General features: G+C 47.6%; 1 protein-coding gene across 1 annotated transcript in view; it reads right to left on the bottom strand.

Annotated features, from left to right (window-relative positions):
• DYNC1H1 (dynein cytoplasmic 1 heavy chain 1) overlaps positions 1–10274 on the bottom strand; it is a 66222-nt gene extending 55948 nt beyond the window's left edge. The window contains exons 1-3 of the mRNA XM_082854100.1: positions 9847–10274; positions 2202–2289; positions 50–223 (exon numbers count right to left, since the gene is read on the bottom strand). Of these exons, the coding sequence (XP_082710226.1) occupies positions 50–223; positions 2202–2289; positions 9847–10099 (515 nt within the window). The 5' untranslated portion in view covers positions 10100–10274. The remainder of the gene's footprint in view (positions 1–49; positions 224–2201; positions 2290–9846) is intronic.
• Positions 10275–14701: the final 4427 nt, after the last annotated feature.

Below are 14701 nucleotides of genomic sequence, written 5' to 3' on the forward strand. Positions count from 1 at the left end.
ATTAAGTAAAATACGGCATTCAAACTAACAAAGGAAAAATGGTTTTCACCTGTCTGCCTTGCCAGACTCTCTGATATAGGACTTAAAAAAAGGAGCCACCGCATTGCTAATGAAAGAGTGCAAGGTTTCATACGGCGAGTCTTCACTGAGTGTGAGGACGCGGAGCTGGGACGATACTGGCTTGTCTGCGTCAATCACTGGAGTCCGTTTAATGAATGCCAGGCTGAAAGAACGGAAAAGAAGAAATTAGAACAAAGAGTCTCATTCTTCATCAGTTTTAGTAACTGCAGCCTTCTTTGTGTTGCATGCAAACTAAAAATTCATTTGAATGTTTTAATTTTAAAATCATATTAGGAATAGACTAAATTGTTGCTTTTCTAATAGTGAAATACATTGTTTCTCTTTCTTTACTCACCTATGTGAGAACAAGCAAATCAAGGTTAAGGTTATATCATGTGACCATGAAAGCAGACCAAGTTAGTTTATCTCATATGGGGGTTGAGTTCATAACCTTGCCTTCAGGAAAACTAACCTCCCTAGCAATTGCAAGTTACAAGCCCCGATTAACTTAAATCCGATCTCATAATAATTTGTCCCATTCATTTACGGCATTGAATCACATGTCAACTTGACTAAACAAAAGTCACCTGCAGGTTGAAGTGACGAGAGGACACTCCAGGCCCCTACAGCCTGGCCTAAACCAACCCTTCCAGTTTCATCTCCTGCTACGCACCCCCTACCCCACCTGAGACACCCTTTAAACTACATGGCCCATTCTCTAAACTTCATGTGCTTTTGTGTAGTTGCTTAAGAAACCTATATTCATCTGCTGAAATTCCAAGTAACCCCCCAAACCCAACTCCAGCATCACTTCTCCCATGGGGCCATCCCTAAGCAGAAGCAACTCCCCAGCCTTCATGTTTCATGGTGTTCTACACCTCTAAGACTTGGCCAAGTATTACAGCTAGTTGTGTATCTGCCATCCTTTCTCCCAAAAGACCATAAACTTCTTGGGAAAAGGAGCTATGTTTTATTCCTTTGCACACCTACTGCTGTGCCTTACACATAACAGGTGCTCAAAGGTGGTTGAATTAACAGCTTCAACAGAAGCAATATTTGAATTTTCCAGTTCTCATATTATGTATATGTACTTTACACATAATACTTCACATTATTCTAAAAGGTCAGAGAAGCTTCCTGATGTGACACGCTGAGAAGGACACAGTCACAGAAGTATTCCTGCTGAAAATGTGCAACTTGACTGGAACCATGGAGAAACATCAGACAGACCCAATGGGGGCAGTCCGTCAAACTACTGGCCTGCGCTTATCAACAGTGGCAACGCCATCAAAGACACAGAAAGAAAGACACAGAGCTGGATTCTGGATCATGGGAGAAATACTGCAGGGGACATTATTGAGAAAATACGAATATGCACTATACCTAGAGTAATACTGTACCAAAATTTCTGGAATTTGAAAATGGTACTGAGGCTGTGGACAAGAATGTTTTTGTTCTTAGGAAATGCTGCGAAGTATTTAGGGATAAAGGGGCAGGTTGTCTATAACTCTCAAATGGTTCAGGAAAAAAAATGATGATGCAAACATGGCAGATGTTAACTGACATCTGGGAGTTCTACATGCTACCCATGCAACTCTTGTAAGCTTGAAATTATTCAAAGTAAAAAGTTTTAAAAAGCCAAGGCAAGATAAACATTTACGCACTTGAATTTGAATATGTCTACTGGAGTATAAACCGGCACAACCTTTTTAGAAGGTGGGAGATCTGGTAACACACAGTGAAGACTTCAATGATGCATCGCATCTGAACCAGTAATGCTATCTTTAGGGATTTATCCTAAAAAGAATCAGACCGGTGGACCTATGAATGTTTACTATTTACTTGTAATAATGGAAACCCAGGTATACTCTGAGAGCATTATTAGATATGCTAAGTACATTATGGCTCGAACCTAGAATGGATGATGCCATGATATGGCAATTAAAATAAAAATATTTTAGATTTTATACTGGCTTGGAAATCCTCTTAATTTGAATAAATAAAATCAAAGATAAGAAACTGAATTAAAGAGCAGAAATCTTTTGAGTGTTTTCTTAGCATCTTTGTCTGAGTCGATTAGGATTTACATTTAATCCTCACAAGTTTATAGTCCAAAATAATGGTATATTCATACTACTCACCTATTGGACTTAACTCCATAATGAATGTCTATGTTGATGTTATAGGAAATAAATTCTTTTTCTTCTTCTCCTTCATCACCAACATCCTCTACAAATCATAATAAATATTCTATCAAATTCATGTCAGTATTCCAATTTTTAATTTATCAACTGTTCAGAGCACGACTAGCCTCACCCCAACCCCAGCCTGACGCGTAAACCCCTACGTTGACTCGGCTCTACCTAATTCTCCCTTCTACCCATTTTTTCTGACTGCTGACCCAGGCACTTATTTGCTGTGGGATCTTGGGCAAGGTTCTTAACTTCTTGGCATCTCCGTTTCCTCGTTTGTAAACTGGGGACGCACTGGCGTGCCTGGGTCGTTGAATGACTGACTGAGCCGCTGCCTAGAGTGGGCCCCGGCCCCGGCGGTGCTAGGTGGTGTCCGATAAGGCCAAGTTCTCCCCACCGCATCCCAGCAGTCTCATCCCCTGTGCTCCAGTCACAGAGGTCGCTTCCCACCCCCAGCCCCAGGGTATTCTGCTCAGGTGTCTACTCAGCACTTGCTATGCGACAGGCATTACTTTAGGCGCATCACACATCTACCCCTCACGACGACACTATGGGGCTTGGCATGACTATTATTATTATTATTATTTTCCAAGCAAGGAATGTAAGTAAATTGCCCTCAGACATGTGACTGGAAAGGGACAGAGTGAAAATTCAGAAGTCTGATTCCAAACCCGGGCTCCTCAACAGCCTGCCCTCTTCCCTCTTTAAGGCCCTACAGGGAAGCCCCCAGCAAGAAGCATCCCCAGGTCACCAAGGGGGCACTCACCCGGCTGTCCCCTCTGCTCTTACGGCGCTTTCACAGCCTGCTCTGGGGTCAACTTATGAATACAGCAGTGATTTGAAAAAGCTTACTGGAATTTAATACTAAGATAACTCAAGATGCATGCGAATAAAATTTCTAGATAGTTAAAAATGAAAAATTAATATAAAAATCATAAAAATGGGAAGTAATACAAACCACTGGATCTAGTACTGATCAGCTAGATGGGTACACCCTCTAGCTGAATTATCTTTGGGACGACATACTGTATGGAATAACTGCATTAGCAAAAATTAATATCGAAGGATTAATCTAACTTGATATGTACGATTCACCTTCACTTCTACGTCATGGTGTAATAACAAAGGCAGTAGACTTAACTAAGTGATCTCGGGAAAGTCATTTTTCTTCCTGTCAGCTTCAAATTCGTAAAACGTAAAAGGGGCAACAGAGGAGGGGGTGGGATATTAAATTAGGTGGTCTAAAAGGTTTCTATAAATGCTAAAAACTATGCGCAGAAGCTATTTGCTTCTTTCGTTTTAAGATGAGACAAATACAAAATTCACACCAGAAGAATATAAAGTATTAGTATATTTATTTATATATATACATAAATATATATTCATCAAGACAATTACTCTTCCAAAATGTTGTTTTTAGTATAATTTTAGGAAGGAGAGGAGGAGTGAGTGGCGGAACATTTTCGTATGCCAGTGACTTCCTAGCTGTTTTTTTTTGTTTGTTTGTTTTTTGCCGTACGCGGGCCTCTCACTGTTGTGGCCTCTCCCATTGCGGAGCACAGGCTCCGGACGCGCAGGCTCAGCGGCCATGGCTCACGGGCCCAGCCGCTCCGCGGCATGTGGGATCCTCCCGGACCGGGGCAGGAACCCGTGTCCCCTGCATCGGCAGGCGGACTCTCAACCACTGCGCCACCAGGGAAGCCCCCTAGCTGTTTTTTAAAATTACTAACTACCTGAAAAAAACCCCAAACCAACCAACTGAGTTTTCTAACTACTGAAATGTGGACATACCACAAGAGAAGATAAATCATACTGCCTGAAACCAATCAAACATATAATTGCAATCTGTAAAACACAAAGACAAAGAGTATAATACCCCCAAACTAAAATAGTTGTCAGGGTGGTGGGATTATGAAATATTTTTTCCCTTGATTTTTGGAACTTTCAATAATGCTGTTCTATGACTTATATAAAATATGTCATTAAGATAACACCCAAACAATAGACAATAAAAGTAACATTCTATAATCACCAAAGGAAATTACTAAGTAAAAAATATGGTGTAACCTTGAATCATATCTTCCTCCTGGACAGAGCGGCATCCTCTATACAAATAAAATCATATAGAAAACATGCCAACTGGACACAACATCTAACCACATCCCCAGCACATCCTAATGCAAACAGGGTTAAAGGAACTGGCAGCAGGCCAGGTGATGAGTCACGGCTGTCTCGGGACCACTGTGAACGCCCAGCCCAGCCCAGCCCAGCCCAGCCCAGCCCGCTAGGAATAACACTGCAATGCAGCAGGAGACGGCTGGGCTCGGGAACGCACACAGGATGACATAATCCTCAGACACGGGTATGCAAAATACGTGTCCTCTACTGCTCTGTAAAAGTCTAACTTCCTTTGATGACAGTAATTTATGCAAGTCATTATTAATATCAGCCATAGACTACATTTTGGATTAGTTTTTTAACGCTATTCCCCATAAATACGAAGATCATATGAACTCTGAGGATGTCTGATTCCCGTTATAAAGAACACATGACATTGTTTTATAAACTGCCCAACAATTTAAACTTTCCTGCCTCTTTATAAATTATTGTATTTTCCAAATAACAATAATGCTATTTCTGCAGAAACTTTAAAAAAAAAACTGTTTAAAGGAGGAGAGAAAGACACTTATTAGTTGATTCCCAACAAAGAGGGTACTAATCCTGCTATATACGAACACCATCTGCACGTTTATCAGGTAATACCACTTTCGGTAAAGTCTGAACCAGTTTCCTAATGATGCTAAAGTTACTGGTTAATACACAACAGACTGATACTGTGCTGCCTACTAACACATTCAGGGAACTAAAATACCAGCGCAGACAGGCTGCGCCCGACTCTCGAGTTCCTGTGCTGCAAGCCATACTGATACATCTTACAGCGCCCTGTGGACATTTCTTTGGTTAACTTCTGAGAGTTTATCAAATTCCTAGAGATGTTCAAAATGTCATTTAGCACTATTCTGCATATGCTTCTATTGAAAGATGAATGTATTTCAAAGTACAAGTGATTTGTATCATTACCTTGTGAATTAGGTAAGCAATGTGCCTCATTTAATGAAATACAAACAGATGCACATTCAATTACCTTAAGACTCATACCACCTCTCCTAGGTAGATGGGTTTGTGTCCGCAGACTGGTGAACAGGCAACTGGAAAGGGGTGAGGGGAGGCTGCCGGCTCCCCTGCCCTCGGTCATCCCCTCCCTCCCTCTCCCCTCCCAACCTTCTCCAGCCACAGGCCAAGCCTCCTCTCAAGCTAGCAAACGAAGCCAGTCATTTTCTTTGGCCAGATGACGTGTTACGTGTTCCTGGCTCTCTTTATCTTTCCTTTTCTTTTCCCTTTAATATCCAAACAGACTCCTAATACCACATTACTTTGGGCGATTCGCTGTCGTACACTCCGTCCCGGTACACGCCCTCCTGGTAGCTCTCCGCTTTCCCATCCCTGGTACTTCCTCCAGCCACCTTGACGTCCACCCGCCCTTCTGTCCTCCTTCTGAGGCCGTGACTCCTTCGCATCCACTCCCTGCCCTGCACAAGGCTAAGAGCGTGGTGAGCGTCTTGAGTCTTCTCCTCCATCATAACATTGTTGGGAATTTGAAAGGAGGGTCGAACCCCATGTAATCCTTGTACACAAGGTAAAACTGGGGCTCCTCTTGACATTTCCAGAAAAAAAGAGAAGGAAGTGAAAAAAACTAAGTCAGTAATGCCTAAAGGATTTAAGACTTCATGCTTTTTAAGGCTAACACTAATTCAAAAGAAGTAATTGCTATGAAGTAAATGAAAACAAACACTCCTATTTAATGGATACCAAGGAATTCAACAGAGAAATTAGTTCTTAGGTTTCAGAATCCTTCTTAAAACATCCTTTTCCTAACCGGGTCTTAAAATCCTGCGGTTTTGGTTTCCTCACTCATGACAGAGGCGCTGGACTAAATCTCTCCCACCGTTCCCAGCCTGATACTCCATGATGCTGAGAGTCGAAATTTCCATCTGTCTTTACTTTTTAAAAAGAAGTAATGACTGCTTTCCCTTTCCTGTACATGAATTCAACTCACTACGAAACACCTCACTTTAAAAAGCATCTTGCTGCAGACTGCTTTGTCCTACAGAGGGTGGGGGGCCCACCTATGGCGTGACAGCACAGGACAGCAAGAACTCAGGCTGATGGACTCCTGGCCCAGTGCTCCAAGACAGTGCCATGTCACAGCAAATGTTTCCTATTAATTTATTAATCATTTTATTAACCATTTTGGGGTCTAAGCCAGAAATGAATACTTTTTACTCATCCATCTACTACATTTCTTCTCTTTTTAGGGAAATTAAGTCCTCAGAAAAATAATGTTTAAAACTCCACAAAAACATACCTCTCCGTACGCCACCGCGTCTCTAGGAAGCTGAGTCCTGCAAGGGGCAATGGCTTTCTTCCAGACTCCAGTCATCTCTGCACTAATGAAGAGGGTAAAACCCCCTGAACCATGTACGTCAGGAACAACTAGAGTCCCAAGCTTCGGGTGCGCACCGACTAAAGGCAGCCACGACTCCCGGTCTTACAAAGCGCCAAGGGTAATGCGTCTGAGTGGAACAAAACCGAACCAAAACCCCACAGCACCCGTTCCCAGCCTGGCCCCAGACAAGCCCTGGAAGCACCACTCCAGCAGCTGCAAACCGCAGCAGCCTTACCAGTCCCCACCTTCACCACCCAACCTTTCACGGGACAGAACACACCCCAAGATGCACTTCAGGTAAAAGGCGCTACAAAAGTGTCATTAACATCGTCATATGCCTGTCACGTAGGGATCACCTACCTGGTCATACTTTTAGAAGTACGCTATGAGGAAAACAATCTTCTATAGGCCAGGAATTACAGGAAGGAGATTTCTCTTTTTAAAACGGGGAGCTACAATCTGACATTCCCTTTCACCAACTCTTCACTATCAAAATTAACTGTTAGGGGGCCTTCCCCGGTGGTCCAGTGGTTAAGACTCCGCGCTTCCCCTGCAGGGGGCACGGGTTAGATTCGATCACTGGATGGGGGACTACGAGCTCGCATGCCTCGCGGTGTGGCCAAAAAAAAAAAAAAATGATCAAGTGTTATAGTCACAACCTTTATTCTACACTTTAAAGGCGGCTTTACTTTAACAAAAAAAGTTTAAAGCTAGCTGGAGTACTTAAAAAAACATATAGAGATATACCTTCATATAAAAAAAAGCTTCTATATACAATTACATGTGTTTGGAAAATTCTTTCCATAAAAAAGGGGGGAAGTGGGGGGAAGATAAAGTAAAAGTAACTTCTCCCGTTCATTAAATAAGTTATATGACTTCATTGTTGGTGGCGGTCTTTATTCAGTTCAAACCATTCAGATTTATTCTCCACGTCATAATGCAAGCCTGCCTTTTCACCGTAAATAACTACTGGATGTTCGTATTTGATTAAATGGGCAACTGTCAATGCTAACTCATAAAAACCAGCCCTCCTTCTAAGTGACCTGGGCTAACACTTATGTCTAAGTTATGCTAGTGTAGCCAGGATGCTAACAAGACTGATGGGACGCCATAGTTCTTCCTCAGATTTCTGTAAGTGAAAAATAAGTTAAGACAGGTTGAATTACTAGAAATACTTCCAGGACTTTTATAAATCCAGGAATGAGATAGGATTTCAATTGCAGACAGTCTCATTACCTAGTCAACATTCAAAAGTGCAAGTCATTATGGAGCCAAGATTTGGATCCGTGGATACCCGCTCTGCTGAAAGGAGAAAATGTACCCATCAAGAAAACAGAGGTGATTTGCACCAGAAAGCATTCAACAGAAATAGGGTCCCCCTCCAATAATTTTAGCAAAGTTCAATTCTAAGTTGTTTGAGAAAAGTGAATCACTGAGGAGCACTCCAGAAGCAAAGAACAAAACCTACCATTTTTTTCTGTGAAAGAGAAACTGAGACCTAAGGTAGAAATCACTGATGTCAAAACAAAAACTGTGCAATGAAAATATGATCAAGAATCAGCCAAGGTAAAGCTACTCAAAATACAATAACAATGCAGATTAAAATGTATTTTAATAAAATAATGTATATTCATTAAAAAACGACCAGAAAGACAGATATCAAAATGCTGACAGTGGTCATATCCAGGTCGAAGGATTTCAGGTGACTTTAATTTTATCTGTATACTTTAATTTACTATTGTGACTATATACTTTTTTTGAAAGAAAATAGATGAGTCAAAAAAAATTTTTTTTAAACAGTAGCAGTTTCCACCCAGCAAAACAACCCCAAACACTCGCTGGGTCACACTCGCTGACCCTCCTGCAGAGGCCAGTGCTACAATGAAGCATCTCCTGAGTAGGAAAAACCTTTGAAAGAAACACACTATCTGCAAGAAACTAAGTGTGTGTAGGGGAGCGGTGAGGCAGAGAGTTGAGATTCTCTTACTGACAGAACCATACAGCTTTTGAGATTATAAGAAGCTTGTCTCCGAACACTTTCAGACAATGCCCAATCCTTGGTGCTAAACTAGCATTTACCTGGACATCATCCTTGGCTTCCCGGATGGACGGTGCCACACCCAGACATGTGCTGTCAAATAAGCTCGCCATTGGCTACAAAATGGTCTGAAAGCAGCAAGGGGAAACCCTCCCTGAAGGCAAGCTCCACTCTCAAGAGGAACCTAGGCTTGCTTTTGGGAGGTCACTATTTGAGGAGACTGCTGGAATATGCAAACCTTTTGTCCCGTCCCTCCACTAGGTGCCTAACCTAAGTCTCTCTCCTTTTAAGATCTGTAAAATAGATCCAAAGACCATGGAGCCATCATTAGGATCATCTAAGCATCACACAAATACAAGGCATGATGAAGGAAAACAAGCAGTGGGCTGGACACTGAGATGCTGAGTCTAGCCTAGGGAGTAGGATTAGCTGGTGTGACCTTGGGGCAGTCACTTCGACTGAGCCTCAGTTTTCTCGCGTCTGAAGTGGGCAGATGCACCCACTCAACAGGGACAGCATTAAGTCCAAGAGGGAGACCTGCGTGCGCTATCCACCTAGAACAGTGATGCCCCGCTCGCAGCCGGGGCTGTCACTGTCACTCCTCGGGCCTCGGCATCTGGGTCCGCACAAGGCAGAGGCCGGAATGCCCGCCGGTCAGGGCTCCCCCAGCTCCGGCTCGCCAGTATCTCCCCCTACACCCGGACGACCGAAGGACCACAATCCAGGCTGCCCCCGGCGCCACCCCTGACACATCCCTCCCGAGGCCGGCCCTGGCCTGGACGCAAATCGAAACCGAAAAGCCCATGTGACATTGGAGGCCGGGATGCGGCCTCCGCCCGCGCTCAGCCCGGGAGACGCTGTCTCCACCCAACTCGGCCATCTTGAGGCCGAGCTGACAAAGCGATCCCATTGTTGCGGGTGACGGCGAGGCTGGGCGACCTCCTCCGTCCCCGCGACCCGGAAGGGGGCACCCTGGGGCCCCGGCGGCAAGGGGTGTGGCGGGAGCGAGGCGGGGCGCCGGGGGACCCACCGCAGCCCCGGCCCCGCACCTTTGAGCGTGGAGCGCTCCACCAGGACCGTGTGCACCTGCGGGTCCGAGAGGAACTTGCGCATCTGCTCCAGGGCGCTCTTCTCCTCCAGCGCCGCCTCGAGCGCGGCCGGGGCCTCGCCGCCATCCTCCAGCAGCAGCGGCACCAGCTTGCGCAGGTGCTTCTGCAGCACCGACACGTCGGCCACGTTCTGCACTGCCGACACCTCCAGGCCGGCCGAGCCGTCCTCGCCACCGCCCCCGGGCTCCGACATGGCGCCGCGCTCGGGACCCGCAGGCAGCGCTGAGAAGGCGGCCGCGACTCGGCGCGAGAGCGAGCGGGCGGACGCACGAGACAAACGAGCAGCACAAGCCGACCGCCCGCTAGCCCACTGCCGACTGAGGAGAGGGAGCGCCGGCTCCTCCCTAAAGGCCGCCGCCCGCCGGCCCCGCCCCGCCGCCGCCGCCGCCGCCGCCCGCCTCCCGTCGCCCGCGGCCGGCACCCGCCGCAGCCACTGGGCCCCCTCACGGTACCGACGTCACGACGTCGCGCTCAGGCGGCCCGGGTGACTCCGCCGCGCAGCCTTCTGGGACTCGTAGTTCCAGTGTTGGGCGGGGCTCCGCAGTACCGACACCTCAAGCCCTAACGGTGGGAACTTGCGGGGGGCGGTGAGAGGTGGTCAGGGACTACGTCTGTCCTGTTCACTGCTGTGGACTCAGCGAACAGCGCAGAGCCTGAGACACTGCGCTAATACTGAATGAATGAATGGTGTTAACGAGCTAACGTGTTTTGAGCATTTAGCCTGTGCCTGACATTGTTCTAAGCACTTAACCTGTGTAGTTTCTTTGAACGAATGAATGACTACGATGTGTTGAGCTAGAATATAGTCATCTGTGTTATTAAATATACATAGGGAGACTGAGGATCTTTTTCAGAGGGAGAGGAGATGAGGGAAGTGTCACATTGCTAGGCTGGAAAGAGGGAGGTTGGGAGGGGACGTTCCCAGAGCAGGAAGCAGCTTCTAAAAAAGCAGAGAGGCCTGACTGTAGGAGCGATGTACGGGAAAGCCAGAAGGTGACACTTGAACGGTGGGGTGAAGCCTGGCTGTTGTAGGTTCTGGTTGCTAATGGCAAAATAATTCCCCCCAGAATGCCGTGAGGACCACGGGGGAGACCTACAAGCATCCACGTAGAACAGCAGCCGGGGCTGACGCTGTCGTTCCGATGGCCTCAGCATCTGGGTCCACACAAGGCAGGGACTGCCGTGCCTGCCCAATAAGTTTCCCCCCCAGCTCCCATTTGCCTGAACCTCCTCCAGTACACCGAGATGGCATAAGGGCCAGAATGGAGGCTGCCCACATTCTTGGTTTAGAAATGACAGTTATTATAAGGAGCAGTAATTGGCTTTTGAAAGTTCAAACTCATCACTCGCTTCTTAAGTTGGGTGGAGGAAGGGAAGCCAAAGGTGCTATTTTTATATCAAAGTGCACAGTCAGAGAGCTGAATCCTGATTGGTAGAACGATGATGGGATGATTTGATTTCCCCAAATCATCTTTGGAAAACTGCAAAACACGCAGTATGCCTATTCTTGTTCAGTTACCCAGTGCCAAGCCCCAGGAACTGCTGGAACATGAAGACTAATGAGATGATTCTTGTCTTTAAGAAGCTCATGGCAGAGGGGACAGATTAATATCCCATCCTCCTCCTGCCTTCCATCAGTCCACTCTTCTTTTTCTGTGGAATTTTTAAAATTGAAGTATAGTTAATGTACAATGTTGTGTTAGTTTCAAGTGTACAGTAAAGTGACATATATATATATATATATCTGTTTCAGATTCTTTTCCGTTATAGGTTAAGATTTTTTTAAATTAATTAATTTATTTTTGGTTGCGTTGGGTCTTCGTTGCGGTGCGCAGGCTTCTCATTGCAGTGGCTTCTCTTGCTGCGGAGCACGGGCTCTAGGCGCGTAGGCTCAGTAGTTGTGGCACATGGGCTCAGTAGTTGTGGTTTGCAGGCTCTAGAGTGCAGGCTCAGCAGTTGTGGCGCACGGGCTTAATTGCTCCGCGGCATGTGGGATCTTCCCCGACCAGGGCTCGAAACTGTGTCCCCTGCATTGGCAGGCAGATTCTTTTTTTTGTTTGTTTGTTTGTTTGTTTGTTTTTTTGCGGTACGCGGGCCTCTCACCGCTGAGGCCTCTCCCGTTGCGGAGCACAGGCTCCGGACGCGCAGGCTCAGCGGCCATGGCTCACGGGCCCAGCCGCTCCGCGGCATGTGGGATCCTCCCGGACCGGGGCACGAACCCGTGTCCCCCGCATCGGCAGGCGGACCCTCAACCACTGCGCCACCAGAGAAGCCCGGCAGGCAGATTCTTAACCACTGCACCACCAGGGAAATCCCTATTATAAGATATTGAGTGTAGTTCCCTGTTCTATACAATAGGTCCTTGTTGCTTACCATTAGTTTGTTTTCTGTCTGTGAGTCTATTTCTGTTTTGTAAATAAGTTCATTTGTATCATTTTTGAAGATTCCACATATAAGTGATATCATATGATATTTGTCTTTCTCTGTCTGACTTATTTCACACTAGTCCAGTCTTATATCATATGCCCGAGCAGATCTAAATAAACTTCCTGGAAAAATACAAAGCACTGCAATGAGTTTGTGCTATGATCATAATGGTAATGAATAATAGTAACGCCACCAACAACTAACACTGAGAGCTCACTCAATACCAGGCACTCTGCTAAGGGCTGCCCCCTGCCCCATGTCCTTTGGGGTAGGAACAGGGATGGAAGAAAATCTGTTAGGTGCAGGTTAGTGAACTCTGAATTGACCACGCACCATTGGAGCCCCAGAAACCCAGCAGCGAACTGGCAGATGTAGAGAGGCTGCTTGCAGCCTGCACCGTGAGTCAGCACCACCCAGGAGACGCAGCCATTTGGGCATCCAAGGGACTCAAACATCTGCAATCTGGCTCCGAGCCAGGGCAACAGGGCAGCAGGCTCCGGAGGTGCAGCCCTATATGTGTGATAGGCTCAAAACTAAAAGTGTTTGTTGTTTCTAAGAGAATGGAAATCAGAGGAACCTGAACCATCAGTCTACAAGGATCCATACATTGATCAAATGTGCCTGCATTTCTGTTTTCTAAAGATGTTTGCTGTGTTGAATAAATACATCGTAAGAAGAATGGTCTATGTTGACTGACGGCTTACAGAGGGTGCCCAGCACTCTAAATTTCTTATCCTGGGGGCTGGCTAGACTGCCCCCAGCTGACAGGGAAGGGGATATTTTTGTGAGATGCTCCCTTGGCCTCCTGGGGCAGGACTCTGCCCCAAGCTGACTCTGTGTGTGTTGGGAGGGACCCTCCACCCAAACCTGGCCTCTCCCACCGCAAACTCTGTTTGGCATCTCCGCTTTCTCTTGTTCATAGTAGAGGCTGCTTTCAGTTGGCAGTAGGCAGTGGGTGCTGGAGAGAGAGAATTCTTTCTAAGTTGATGGGGGATGGTAGTGGCTGCTGGGCCACATGTATTTTATCAGAAGTTGGTGATGAACTGTCCACATGTCCATTCCCCGCCCTTCTCCTTCAAGTACTGCACTGGATGGCCCCTCAAATCCAAGCTGAGGGCTCCTTCTCATCCCCATCTTCCCTCTCCCTCTCCCTCTCCCAGCCCTGGGCCACACTGAGCCCTCAGCGGAAGTCCGGCTGGCCCAGCACCTTCAGGCTCTGCGTCTGGCATTCCCCTCTCCCCGCTCGAAATTCCACAATGGGTTCGCCCATTCACTCACTCATTCATTCATTCATTCATTCCATGGGCTCATTCCCAGCACCAGCAGGGCCTGGCGCAACGTGGGTGCTTGGTTAATGGCTGTGAAAGCAACGCCTCACGTCCCGGGAACGCGGTGCCGGGTGGCAGCGGCGGCCGGTCCACAGAGCATGTTTTGGATTTTGACCTTCCCAGCTGCTGGAAACCAGGCAGCGTCATTCCGTCGCCAGCGCGGGACTCCACCCACCTATCGCTCACCGGGCTACAGGACACTTTCTGATGAAGGTCGTCCTGGCATCCCCCCCTTTTCTGTCTCGGTTCCTTGTCTGATGAGCCTCTGGGTGAGTCTGGAATCACCCCGGGCTCCTGGCGACTTTGAGCCGGGCTGGACGCGGCTGGGGGGCGGACGGGTGGGGGTGGGAAGCGCCGCTAAGGAACAGAGCGGTCGCTTGGCGCCCTCTAGTGGCGCCGCGGAGGACGCGCACCCCGGAATCTTTTCCTGTCGCTCCTAGGCCTCCTCCCAGCCTGCTGCCCCATCCGTCCCGGGGACGCCTCCAGGCTCACCTTCCCAAGGTCACCCGGGTGACTCGTCCAGGGTCGCAAAGCGAGCAATGGCGGTGACCAGAGGGAAATGCCAGCCCGTGGTCCAGCCTGCATCCCACCGCCCAATGATAAAGTTAGAGGAGATTGCCTCTAATGCAGACAGTTCAGTCTCTCTCCTGCGCGCAAGTCCCCCGGGACGCCTGCTGCTGCCCTGGCCGCTCCTCTGGAGGTACCCAGCCTCTTCTCTTACCTGAGAACTGTCTGTGTCCCCAGCCACGGCCACCGCTCCCTGGGGACGCTGGGCCCCACCACCTCTCATGGACATCGTCTCTGAAATCCTGCCCTCGCCCTCAAACGTTCCCTCTCTCCCTCCTGGGTTCTTCCCGGCCACGTCCAAGCTGCTCCAATGCATCCCTTCCTTCGAGAAACCCCTACCACACCTTCCTGCCAGCAGTTCTCATGCTTTGCTGACTTCTTCAGGAAAACTCCTTGAAAATGAGCATAGGTGGGGACTGCCTCTCACCCAGCCCAACCCCACCCCCACCCCCCGCAAGTGCTGTTGTCAAGGT

This window comes from Leucopleurus acutus (assembly GCF_964270905.1).
Source record: "Leucopleurus acutus genome assembly, chromosome: 1".
Taxonomy (NCBI): domain Eukaryota; kingdom Metazoa; phylum Chordata; class Mammalia; order Artiodactyla; family Delphinidae; genus Leucopleurus; species Leucopleurus acutus.